This window comes from Motacilla alba, chromosome 11 (genome assembly GCF_015832195.1).
Source record: "Motacilla alba alba isolate MOTALB_02 chromosome 11, Motacilla_alba_V1.0_pri, whole genome shotgun sequence".
Lineage (NCBI taxonomy): Eukaryota > Metazoa > Chordata > Aves > Passeriformes > Motacillidae > Motacilla > Motacilla alba.
This window is the reverse complement of record NC_052026.1, coordinates 16,317,316-16,330,885: the sequence shown is the minus strand read 5'-3', so window position 1 is coordinate 16,330,885 and position 13,570 is coordinate 16,317,316. Positions and strand designations below refer to the sequence as shown.

General features: G+C 41.7%; 1 protein-coding gene across 1 annotated transcript; it reads right to left on the bottom strand.

Annotated features, from left to right (window-relative positions):
- Positions 1-5,821: 5,821 nt before the first annotated feature.
- On the bottom strand, positions 5,822-13,570 carry PPP1R3E (protein phosphatase 1 regulatory subunit 3E). The gene has a single exon (XM_038147893.1). It carries the CDS (start codon positions 13,431-13,433, stop codon positions 12,480-12,482), a length of 954 nt encoding a protein of 317 aa, XP_038003821.1. The 5' UTR covers positions 13,434-13,570; the 3' UTR covers positions 5,822-12,479.

The following is a 13,570-nucleotide window of genomic DNA, read 5'->3' as shown; positions in this document are numbered from 1 at the left end:
AGATCACATACACAAGACTATAAATAATTACAGTGGTAAATGTGTTTCACATCTGTGTACCTGTGAGGGTTTTTTATTCTGTTGTCTGATTCATGTAACTGCAGATGTTATCTATAATGTTTTGGGAAACAAAATTCAGTTTCTGAAATATATAGTTCCATAGATTCATTTGACATCAAGTTTAGTAACAGCAGCCTTAGCATGTTAATTTTGTCATAGGCACATGACTGTTCTCATGACCTGGCCTATAGTTTTCCCTTAAATACTTTCCTATTGCTCCTGAAAAGCAGTGTCTTCCTAACCTACTCATGTTCTTCTTTCTTAGGGTTACAAAGATGATACCAAAAAAAGGAGAAGCCATATCAACTACCTCTGTGTGATTTTTATTTCTTTACAGAACTTATTAATCCTTTGCTTTCTATTTTTTTTTTAACTGTGTAATCAAATAGTCCTGCCTGTGAGGCAGGAGGGATGGGGGCTCTGCCTTCCCGTTTCTTTGCTTTCTAAGTGTGCAAAGCTCCTGTTGTGATTGTTTATCAAGGTTCTGCAGTGGGTTATTTAGGCTGTATTTTTGTCTAGTAAGCACTATCTAAGTCACAAGTAATTAAGGAATTAATATTACATCTTTTGCCTGGCAATTGTGGTGATTTCAGCAGAGCAGGTTCTTGTGGAAGTCGTGTGATCAGCAATAGTTTGATATATCATGTGTCCATGTGTGTGTCTGTATTTAAGAACAAGCAGCCAGCTGCTCTAATGACATCGCAGGACTGAACCAAAACTTACCCTTTGCAAACCAGTGAACTAAAGCAGCTGATTCCATTAGACTTAATATTTAATGAATCCACAAATGTGAACTCAAAGTTGATGTGACATCTGATGGTAAGGTGGAGTTGCACACACCTGCACATTAGGAAAACACAGTAGTAGAGCAGAGTTTTGGTCTAAAACTTTTCCCCACAATTTTAAAGTGGTTGTTAGCAGCTAAGCACAAAATGGGAACAAACCCCAACGATTTAGGTTGATCTAAGAGGAAGCAGGGGAATGCTTAATTTGTGTAAGATGACTAAAGCAAAATTCGTATTGATTTGAAAGTTCTTTCTTTCTAAAGGGATGTGAATCACTGACCTTCTAAAGTGCATAAATACACTGCTGGTAATACAGAAACCTTTCTAATGTATAAAAAGAAGGTTTCTTTTACGATCTGAAGGGATGTCAAAGTAATTGTTCTGGTGGTTTTTGGGTTTAAATCCTAGGAGCAAACCTTTGCTGCACAAGTCACACATCAAAGCCCTGCCAAGAGAGAATCCACTGTGTATTTAAGATGGTTTCATCTTCTCCATGGGAATTAAACTGCAAAATGAGTAAGAGGAAGGAGGGAGTTTGACTGTTCCACAGGAGTTCTAGCTTGGCAGTGGCTGATAAACAGAAGGCTCTTGTAAACCTAGTGTAAATGTTTTAAAAACTCTCAGTACTTATCCACTATTCACAGTTCCATGCAGTATTTATTGTGACAACATTCAGGGCTCAGAGAGCCGGGAGCTTGGTCCCAGCCTCTTACAAACTCCCTGCCTCAGTTTATCTTTTACCCTCTGTGCACTTCGGAAGGGAAAGATAAAGTTTGTTTCAAATACAGTAAGTGTAGGCAAATAGAGGTAGGAATGCAGGAAAATGTTTCTATTTGATACTGTTTCTTTCATCAGCTTTCTTCCCACTTGGCTAGAGAGTAACAGACCCTTCATTGTTTTCCATGTAACACGTGACCCTTGTTGATCTCCCCAAAGAGGTTAGTCCAGAGTACTTCATTGCATTTTTATACCATTTTCCCTTAAAATGATTGTATTCTTTTATTTTGATCAATAAAATAGTAATTTCTGTAATGACCTAGGGAACCTGGGGAACAATAAAAGCTGGCAAACCTGGTCTCTTCTCAAACTTTGCCCATTTAAACTGCATTAGCAGTTTACATACATCAGTGTGGATAAATGACAATTGTCTGGGAAAAGTACCTGAACCAGAATGCAACCTCTCTTTCATGGTGTACGGGTGGAAAAGTGATGTTCTGTTGCTTAAAGAGGAGGATCAAGAACATCTCTAATTCTTTAAAAATTTTATATAACTTTAATGGGACCTATTCCTCTTAAAATGGGAACAATACTACTTAGGTGATTTTTTTTTTAATGTGGTTTATGCCAACAGGTGTGGTGTTCTGTAGTTTGGGACAAATTATGTCTATTGTACCAAATATTTTTATACCTTTTTACAATTTACTCAACCACCTGAATTACGCTGCCAAAACAATGTGTTCATCCTTGTTTGATGTTTGCTACCCAAGCAGAGCTCCAAGCATCTCATGACTTCACTAAGTTCAGCAGCAGGAGGGAGCCTCAGGCAGACTGCAGGAGCATGAATGCAGCACTTGCTGACATGAATCCACAATGAATGTGTTTATCAACATAAAAAGGTGGAGTGAATGTGCACTACCTTTGGTCTATGACACTATTTTAAATGCTTTTGTATAAATTGTTGGGAAAAACGTCAAACTTGTTCACCAGTGTGTGCTCCTACAGAAAATTAATAAAGGAGGTGATTTCTTACAAAAAGAAGCACTTCATCTGTGACCTCTTAAGAACTTAACAATTACAGGATAATGTATATACATTATAGATTTGATATAGAGAGATTTGGCTTACAGCAAGTTATAATGCCACGACCAATAATTACATCTCTCTATCTCCTGGGGGTTAATTATATCATTACCTTTCTTTGTGGTGATGATACACTTCCTCACTGTTCCACAAATACCAACCCCTTTATCTCCCCAATTATCTATCTGACTAATAGAAGCTAAACTTGGAACTAAGTTTTTCAGTCCATATTTTATTTTCCAAGATTTTTATCAACATCAGTCCCCAAAAGCTTGAATACCTTACATTTTGTCTGGTTTTCAGCCAGTGGGGTGCTGCATCTCTCTGTGACTCTTGGACTTACAATGTATATAAACAGAAATCACGTACTTGTTACTTCTTACTAGAGAGAGAGAAAAAAATCAATGTTTAAAACTAAGAGAACTAAAATACATCAAAACACTGCCAAGTGTTTTGGTGAGCATAAAAGAAGGGCAATGTCATCTTCACTGTCATTAAATTAGCAGAGAGACAATCTGTCAATCAGCTCTGGTTAGAAGTGCAGCAAATCTCAGTATCCAGTGCTTGCCTGAACTGGTGTCTGCAGACAAGTGATGGCCTGTGGCTAAGGATCCTCTTTCCTTTTCCCTCGCACTGATAGGCTGGGAATCTAAAATCTCCCTGTAGAAATGGTTCCCATCACTGAGTTTTAATCTGCCAAACTGACACAGAAAGGACACGACATCCATCTTCAGCTCAGCCGAGTGAAAAAACTGAACTGCAATCAGTCAACCTCTGGGCACACGAGGCTTTTCTGCTGTGGTGTGGGGAGCTCACTCAGCAAAGAGGCAAAGGGAACTGCTCCACCTGCACTAAATATTCTGGAGAAGAGAAAGAAAACCTGAGAATGTCACAGAATTATTTAGTAAACACGGGTCACCAGTGGAAAAAATGCTTCAGATCGCAAGCAGTGCTCAGACTAAAACGACAGCAATTAAAAATGAGAATTATCGCCCAAATTCACCACACGGTGGCACTTGGAACCTTGGAGCCGGGGCAGGGAGCTCCCGGGGCTGCAGGCTCAGCGCAGCCCCGGGGCCACCAACTCGCCCAGGGCAACTGCAAGAGCAGCAAAAAAGATGAAGACACCATTGAAAATGTTTAAAACACACAAACACATTTCTCACAGCACTGCATGTAACCAAGAAATTAACTTAAGCCTCGTTTCATTGTACCCATCGTCATGTGAACTGATGGAAACGAGCATCCTTGGGATTCTATTTCCAGGGAACAGGACCTCATGCCTGTAAGGCACTGTTAAAACACTCTCGAGCAACGTCCAACCATTGCAAATTTCCATCAAGATATGCTGCAGATGGCACAGACAAATTTTGAGAGCAGCTTAGGAGTGTCCTTGATGTAATTTTCTCCACTCTCCCCACTGCTTGAGACAGTCTAAGAACGGCCCTTGGCAGCAGAATTGACTCTGTGGTATCTGGATTGCTTAGTTTGCCCACAATATTGATGTCTCTCTCTTCCTGACAAAGCACAATTCAGTCACTTCAGACCTGATCTATTTTAATGCAGTACAAATATCCTACATCCTTTGCTATTAGGCTGTTTTATTTGTCATTTGTTTATAGTGTTTAATTATTTATGCTGTTGAATGCATTTGGTGTAAGAAGCATTTAAATGCAGGTACAGCACTTGTACCTTTCTCTGCCCATGAAAGTGAATCCACAGGGCAGGAGGATGAGTCTGCACTTCTCAGGACACAAGAGAACTTCTGTTTTCTGCCATCACCTGCCTCCCTTCTTTACTGTATGGGTCTGGATCAAGGCAAAATTAAGTGTTCTTGGCAACTCCTGGCTGTTCTGAGAAGTTCTCACTTGTGCCACAACTGGTAAGGCAAAGCCAGTGATGAAAGTGGTGTAATATCAGCCTTGCACAGCTCCTTTTTTGCTGCAGTGTATCACCCTCATCCACAATGATTATTATTATTATCATTAGTAGTAGTACAACTGTCTGAATACTTCACTAATTTTAACTCCTGTTTTTAATAAGACTGTCTACAACATGTAATTCTGATTAATCATCAGATGAATTACCACAGTCATATACTGTCCTATGGAATGGTGAGCTAAAAGAAAAATTAATCCAAGAACAATGTAAAACTACATTAAACTTCATTATAATCTTCACTCAGAACTGTAATCTCATTACTTCAGAACCATTCAAGTATAACAGCAGTTTTAAATTCAAAGTATATTCCTTACCAAAAAGAAATCTAAATTACACTCTGTGATTCTAACTAATGCAGTCTAATATTTATGTAATGGTATGCTAAGAAAATAGTTCTGGATTCTGTAATTTATGTGCGCTAAGAGTTCATTTTTACTTGAAAAGAAAGATTAGATGGATGTTAAATGATGAAAAATTCCCTCTGGAAAAAAAATAAAGAAAGAAATCTAGAGATAATATTAATTACTGCACCCTTCCAAAGAAAAGCATGCACAAAAAAAATATTATTAATGAGACAGCTAGGCAGATGTTTCTGAAAGAGGATAGAAAAATAAGTTGTACTAATTACATGAGAACAAACACAAAACATTTTTCTCCTTGTGGCTATATGGCTTTTATCTGTATTATAAAAAAGGCTTAAAAAGTGTTGTTTAAAGAAAAGCTGAAAACTTGGCATTGCAAGAGAAGATGCTGAATACACTACAAGATTGAACAGCAGCACATTGTAACAATTCAAGAAGTAAATATTTTAAAGTAGGCAATGAACAGAGAAAGAATATTTGGAATAATGCTTGGGATCATTTAGCTGATACAGGGACAGCCTCAGCTCTGCAGTTCAGGCAGCCCTTCCTCAACCACAGAATGGTAAAATGGGGCTGAAATGGTGCTTTTGAAACAAGACAATAAAAACAGCCGCATACCTTTACATCTACTCCCATCCCCTCACCAGAACTCCTCCTGCAGCTTCCACAGAGAACACTCCATGGAGGCACCCTCAGGACAGGCTGGCTGGGAAATGTCCCAAATTCGGGTGTTTGTCTCAGATTTGCAGGTGCATCCCAACATGCACTGTAGAGGTTTTGGAACATCATTGCTTCAGATCCTCAACAAAAAAGACATCATGGTTTGTTGGTTAAATAAAAAAAAAAAAAAAAGAGTTTATAGTCACCACATGCTCATGATTTGTCTTATTAATCTTTAATGGCAGCTAGAAGCTACAGGTTTATAAATATCTCTTTTTCATAATTGTGACAAGCAGTGACTAGATGCAGTTTTGGTGGAAAATTTTCTGAAATACTGTAAGGCTAGGTAAATTACAAGGCATTATTAGAAAATGTTGATTTTGACTTCTGGTGATATTACATTAACTTTTACAAACATTAGAAATAAACATTATTTGGTGAAATATAAACATTGCAGAAGACACTACAACTAAAAGTAATTTACTAGTCAAGTACAGAGTTAAGTAACAATTTTTTTTTTCAGAATGAAGTCACAGTAAATCAAAGAGACAGTAATAAAAACCTGCATGTTGAAGAGCACTCTCTTCAACAGACAGAACATCTGTGTAACGCTACAAGGGAGGAGTTGGGTTTGTTCAAACCTCTCCAAGAACAGCAATTCTGTCACAGCAATTTTCCTGCAGTGCAACCTGGATTCGTGTCTGGATGTTGGCAGGTTTTGCACCCAGGGTGCCCCTCCATGAAGGAGGCACAGGAGGGTCACAAACATTTTTTATGCCACAGTTCAGAAATTTGACACAGGAGTAATCCCAGTCAATTTTAGTTTGACTACTTTTGATCAGCTTCCCAAACACGCTTATTAGCTCTTTGCATTTAAAACTGTAGCACAATCTGGCTTTTTAAGATACAGAAATACAAAAAAATTTAAAACTCACAACCATAACGCGACTTTTGTCCTAGAAGGTGGTAAGTGTAACGTGTGAGACTTGATTACACAATGTTATGAAATATTGTCTGGTTATTGTTATTCAGAGGAGTTTCTTATGATTTAGTGAAGTCAGGTTAGACAAAAAAGAGCCTAAAGTTGTAACACCATTTAAGACACACAGTTTCCTTAATGACACTTTAAACAGAGTATTCTACACATAACACACTGATACATGAACTACACCAATCAAGTTAATCCCTATAAAAAAGGTGCACCATAGAATTGCATAGAAAGAAATCCCTGGCATTAATAGCTTGCACTGGAGACTAGGACTTTCTCCCTGCCTTTCTAGATCAAAGCACATATGTTTTTTAAAAAGCACATCTCACACTTGACATTAGTTTTAGCTATATTCTTTGGAATCACTAGTGCATATGTAATTTCAAGCAATTTTTATACTTCATGCTATTGTTTAATATCTATAAAGTGAAAATTGCAAGGGAAAAATTTCCCCGCCTTCCCCTCCAAAACCCTAATGTAAAATAATCTTTCTATGTAGCATAAAAATAAAATCAAATCTTTCCTTAACAACAGAGGCCTCAAACAAAAGACAGAGTGATTAATGAAGAAGATATTCACATGAGATGGGCAAACCCAGGGTCAAAAATCCTTTCTGTGAGGGTATTTTAAAACTATATTTGTAAGTTGGATAAAGAAAACCTCCAAGCAATAGCCAATGGTTTTATAGCTCAGTATCCACTTTGCTCATGGAAGACCTACATTCAAGCCCACACACAAATGTAAGGAAATACTCTTATCACTTCTTTACTTTAGGGCAATTCTCTCCTGCCAGCTGAACCTGAGAAAACCTTCCCTGAAACAGGTGTGTTTCCCTGAACATGTTTAATTTTGAAATACACCACTGTCTTCCATTTTAAACAAAATACTGATCAGCTCTTCATAAAGCAGCCAGTGGGCTTTGTTTTACAGTAATATTGACTATATTTACCTCTTGCCTTGAACTATTTATGTTGGAAAATCCTTAATTTCAGTGCTCAAAAATATTACCATTCCATTAATAATCCTTCCATTTCCTCCAAGCATGTGCATGTGGAATATGTACAGGAAACAGAATTGCTGGGGATTTGCCAAAAAGCCATGCAGAATAGCTGGAAGGTAAAAGTAATTTACTTCAGGTATTCCTTGCACTGAGCACTTTTGTTTCATGACAAGTCCTATAGGCAGATTAAACCCATCAAAAATTTTTAACAATTTGCATTATGCAGCATCAGACAAGTAACAGTAAAAGTTGAAAAGGCCAGGTCTCCACGAACAGATTTTGTAGAAAACTAGAACTTCTGGCTTCAGAGAGAATATATTTAGAATTTTTGTGCAAGAAGTGAATATATACAACAAACATACTCTGTTGTGTTAACTGTAGTCACAATTGGTTTCTTTTTTACTTAACTACATAAATGTAGAGCTGTACCAGGAAGACATATTTCTGACTGACAAATCTTTCACTGTAATATGGGAAAATATTATCAAATCCTTCTGGCTGCTATAGATACACGATTTCTGGCACAGCTACAAATGTGTCAGGAATTAGGATTATTGTATTTTTGTAAAAATTTCATTTTAATGACAAGTTCATTATTGGACGCGTGGTGGGAGAGCTAAGGAACACGTGAGCTTTATTTCTAGGAAATGCTGAAAGGCACATAAAAATTTGAATATGTGATATGTTCAACAAATCAAATTCTGAGCATTTCTGCAGATTGCATTAAAATTAGCAGCTGCTTGCCTGTTGGCATTGTAGAAAAACATTTCACGTATCTGTAAAGGGATGATGCTCATGCACGAACAGACATTTGTTCATTCAAGTGATATATTTGCCCCTCACATCTGAAACAACCGAGTGTGCACTTACTCTGTTGTTCACTGAGATACTGGGGCACACACATTCACATCAAAAAGTTACTTGCAAATGGTAAAAGGAGAAAGAAATTAATTTACCTGAAATTTTGTACATTTAGTGAAAGTAAGTACAACACCTTCAGTTATTGATTTTATGCTAATAAATAATATGTTTAGCTAGCTGAAATTCCATTTATGGACACTTAATAGTTCTCATTTGTTTTAGGATTTCTAATAATTAGGGTAAATCTCCAAAATATTGCCACAGGAGGCAGAGAGTCACATGCAAAAACCCTACCAGTTCCAGTGTGAAGCAGCAAACATCCATGTCTATCAGACATACAGTACAACTCAACTTGCTGGATAAATGAGCATTATAGTGCCCATAAAACAACATGGCACATTTCATAAAGCTACAACTTTGCACCATAAATGACAGACACATTTTTACACCTGCGGAGACATAAGCAATGAATAATTCACTTACAAGGGAAGTACATGACCAAAGGATTATTGCCTTGCCTTAACCATCCTGGTATCCCTTGCAAAGGGAGGAGGCATGGACCCCATTCATGCATGTAAAACCATTTTTTCCAGAAACAGATTGGTTTGAAAATTTTCAAATATTTAACTTTGCTTGTGAAAGTTTTTTCTTGAAGTATTCTTTAGAAATACAATTTTAAAAATATGTTTTCCTCAAGCTCACAATTAAATAGTGTCCTGCCAACTTGAAAATAATCTCCTTCAATACAGGTTATTCTCCTCAAAGTCATTGTTTATGTATCACATAAATATCATTTGACATTTCTATTTCATCTCCACTTATCACAGTGCTTCTAGCAAGTATTAGATGGAATAGATGGGCTCAGACTGAAATCTAATGGATTGAAAACTACATGAATGCTGCCAGTGGAGAAACACTCCCAGCCACTGAACTGAACACATATTTGTGGATAAACCTTTCTCAGAAATAAATTCACGTGACAGAAGCACAAATGTGTAATCAAAGTAGTGCAGTTTTGGCATATGCTACTGATAATTTCTATGAAAACCTCAATTTCCTTCCACAGCCTTCATCAAACAGCATTCTCTGGTCAAAGCTGGCTGGGTGCAGCCGTCCCTTCCCAGGCATTACAATGGAGCTGTCTCTAAACCTCCTACAAGACCGTGCCTCTTACTGGACTTGCACATGTCTCATCAATAATCTCTGATCAAGCTCATAGAGTTACAAAATTTAGGTTAAAGTCAGGATTAACTGCTTGAAAGCTCAAAAGACTGTTGTGCAAAACACTCTCATGGTATGCTTCAAGAGGTTGAATATTCAGATTTGTGTTTGGCAAAGGTGGCTGTAAATAAAAGAACAATAATATCTGAACAGTATCATAGAGCCCAATTCTGCCTGCAAAATTCCAACCTAAAACAACAGTAAGTTCATCTAAGTCATGATCAAAAATAAAGTGAAATACAACCACCTCCTTGTGCACTTGATGCAGGTACATCCACTTAGGTAATCCGAATTGAAAGTGTTTATGCCACAGGTGCTGGAATGAGATTTTAAAACTTTTTTAGAGAATTTTTAGAGACCTACATATGCTGCATAAATCAAACAACAATGAAAACTGCATAAATCTAACAACAATGAAAACTGCCAATCACTGGGAAATAATTATGGAGTTCTAGAATTGCTCAGTGTTAAAAATGTTTTTAGCGCTGTCCATGTTTTATAAATCCACTGAAACAATAAACAGAAAATCCTGTTAAAACTTCTTAAGCAAAGTTGCATCACCAGTTGATCTAAAATGCATAGAAACTACTTTTTTCTCCAAGCATTTTCATTAGTCCACATAACTGCTGTTGGTTCACTCTGTCAGTTAAAAAGGCCAAGCTTTGGAAAGCTACAACACATAAATAAATGATGGTTTGCTATATTTCTACCAGATTTCAAAGTGCTTTCAAATGGAGACAAGTCCTTTTCCTTCTCTCCAGTATTAAGGCTCTTATAAAATGTAAATTCAACTAAAAGACACTTGGGCTTGCTTTATCAAATACACCACTTAATATGTTTTAATCATGATCGTTTTAAGACCCTATTTGTGCAATTCTAGCTTTATAAATGTGTTCTAGTAACTTACAGGATTACTGTATTACAAGATGGGGACCTTAATACACTAAAATGTGAAATACTCAGTAGATGCTGACAGTGTATTTCTGTTAAATTTGGTTTCATTAAAAGCACAGGGATTAGAACACTGACTGGGAAATTAAAACCAAGCTACCAATACTACAGAAAGTAGCCTTGCTATTACTTCCATTAAATCAGAACCAGTAATCTACAGAAATGAAATTAAATGTTCTTTTCCCATTGAGTTTCCAGACCTCTTTTTCCCCCAGAATTTATAAGTTTAATTATTCTGACTGAATCAGACCCTCAGGAGACAAAACTGCTCTCGATTCTCACCAGAGTCAAAAGGTTCTGTGAGAACTCATTACTCCAGACATTACTCAAGCTGCTTGGGACACTTAACCCTTCGAAGAAACACAAAAATGCAGTTTAAAAAATGGCATTTCATCCCAAAACAACCTACAGAAAATTCAAAACCCAAAGGCCAGATCTTACAGCTCTTCACAACCAGAAAATCACACTGACATGGTTTTACCACTCTCATTAGTTATATTTGCAGAGGCCCCACTCCAGCAAACACATTCATGTCTCAATCCTGGAAAATTAGCACCCAGATTTGGCACCAGCACAACCTGTATTCAACTGAACTCCTGAAAAAGCACATTAAAAAGGAAAATGCTTTGTTTAGTGATAATATAATTTAAAACATGCCTTTGAAGGCAGAAGTCAGTATGCTGTGTAATTTTGATTTATATACTTTTATATGGCGAGGTAGAACTTTCTTTGATTTCTCTGATTAAACCTCACCAGTTTTGTAAAAGCCATCACTTAGTGAAATTATTGTGAAGAATTTGGAGCAGGAAATTCAGAAAGCAGGCTCCTGCACTGATACTGTTTAATTAAACTGCCAGAAGCAATAAAAATGAAGGTGTTGCTCATGATGCAGACTGGAATTAGGGATTCAACTCTTGTCGTCTCTCGCTCTTTTGGTGCAATTCCACGACTTTCCCGCTGACCTGAACACAAGCAGCTCTGTGGGACCAGTCCTACTGAAACAAACACCAGATCCTGACAAACTTTTCCATCAACGTACCACGTGAATTCTAAACCAAAACACTTTCTTTTAAAAATCTCTCAGTGAGTTGCGTTTCAAATAGGATGTGATGCTATTTTTTTTTTTTTTTTTGCTTTCTAACTATGACTAAATACCCGAAACAGGGTTCAAAAGTAAAAAAAAAAAAATAAAAAAATTAAATATTTGCTTTAAACCGAATACTTTCACCGCGTAATGAGACACAGTTACACCTTGGGGCATCCATACTTTTGTCTTTTTGGGTTCAAAACTAATCTGTCCCTTAGCCTGCACTCTCAGGCCCTTGACCCCGCGGGACAATAACACGAGCGGGTCAGCGAGGCGCTGAGGGCGGATCCGAGCTTTGCCTGAGCAGGATTAGGCAAATAGGACGGAGGGATGCCCTGTGGCAGCGCCTTCCGTGTAACCTGCAGAGGTGACAGCAGCTCAGCCTGACCTCCGGGGCCGGGAGGATGTGCACTCACCTGCGGATCCCGGTCCTGACCGGCAAATCCCGCACATTCCCGGCCCCTGTCACCGGAGCCCGGCCGGCAGCCGCCGCTTTGGTGGAAGCCACAGTGCTCGGGATACTGAGGGGGAACCCGCGCCCGGCCCCCCTGCCCACACCCCGTGAGCGCCTGGGAGGCGAGCCAGGGTTCCCCCCGGCCCCGCTAGTGACACAGAAAACACGAATGACCCCAGTGTAAACAGAGCTCGGAGAGCTCCTCCGGGCGGCTCGCGGGGAGGCGGCGGGGCGGGCGCCGAGGGGAGCGCGCCGAGCCCCCCCGGGAGGGGTCCCCCGGGCCCGCGCGGGCTCCGCGCTCCTCCCGTTTCAGATGAAGTGGATCCAGGCAGAGCTGTCGGGGTCCTGCGGGGGCCCTGCGGCGGGCGGGACGCGCTGCCGGCCCCGCAGCCGGTAGTTCTTGCCCTCGTTGTTGTCCCAGTACTCGGCGCCGGCGACGCGGTAGCGGACGGCGAACTCCAGCGTGGTCTCGGCGGCGGCGGCGCCCAGGGGCAGCAGGAAGGCGAAGCGGTCGGTGATGCCGTCGGCCGGCGCGGGCGGCTGGTACGCGGCGGCAGCCTCGGCGCAGCTGGCCCAGCCATTGAGCGTGTAGCGCACCGACACGACCTTCTCGTAGGCGAGGTTGAGGACGCGCACGGCCCCGCGCAGCCCCGCCGGCTCTGCCCGCACCCACTCCAGCCTCACCTTGTGCTGCCGCACCCGCTCCGCGAAGCCGGGGCTGGCGCCGGGCTGCGGCGGGAACAGCGGCTCCAGCAGCGGCGGCGGCGGCCCGAACAGCACCGGCTCCAGATCGCCCAGCGCCGGCGGCTTCCTGGTCTTGAGGAGGTCGGCGGGGCGCGGCGTCGGCGGCGCGGGCAGCGGCACCCGCGGCAGGTCGGCCTCGCAGAAGAGGTGCACGGAGGTGAGCTCCAGCCCCAGCGAGTCGGCGAACCGCACGGTCTTGCGGCGCGACGGGCTCTGCTGCAGCGCGGGGCGCAGGCTGCGGTCGCCGGGCGTGGGCAGCGACTTGGCGCGGCGGCGCTGCGTGGGGCTGGGGGGCACGGCGGGCAGCGTGGGCTCCCGGCCGCGGCTCGGCGGCGGCTTCTCGCCCGCCGCTTCCCGCACCACGGGCGTGGGCGCGGCGTCGCCGTCGGGGCTGCAGCCCGCCCTGCACTGCTCGGCCAGGCTGCCATAGAGGCAGGCGCTGCAGCTGAAGTTGCGCGGCAGGTAGAGCCGGGGCGGCGGCCCGGGCACCGAGCTGTGCAGCGAGCCCGCCTTATCCATGGGGTGCCGGCGGGAGCGGCGGCGGCGCCGGCGGCTGGAGCGGCACCCGGGGCTCCTCCTCTCGGACCGCGGCGTGCGGATGGCGAGGCGGTTTTAGCGCCCGGTCCGCGGGCTCTGTCTCTCGCCCGGACCCAGCG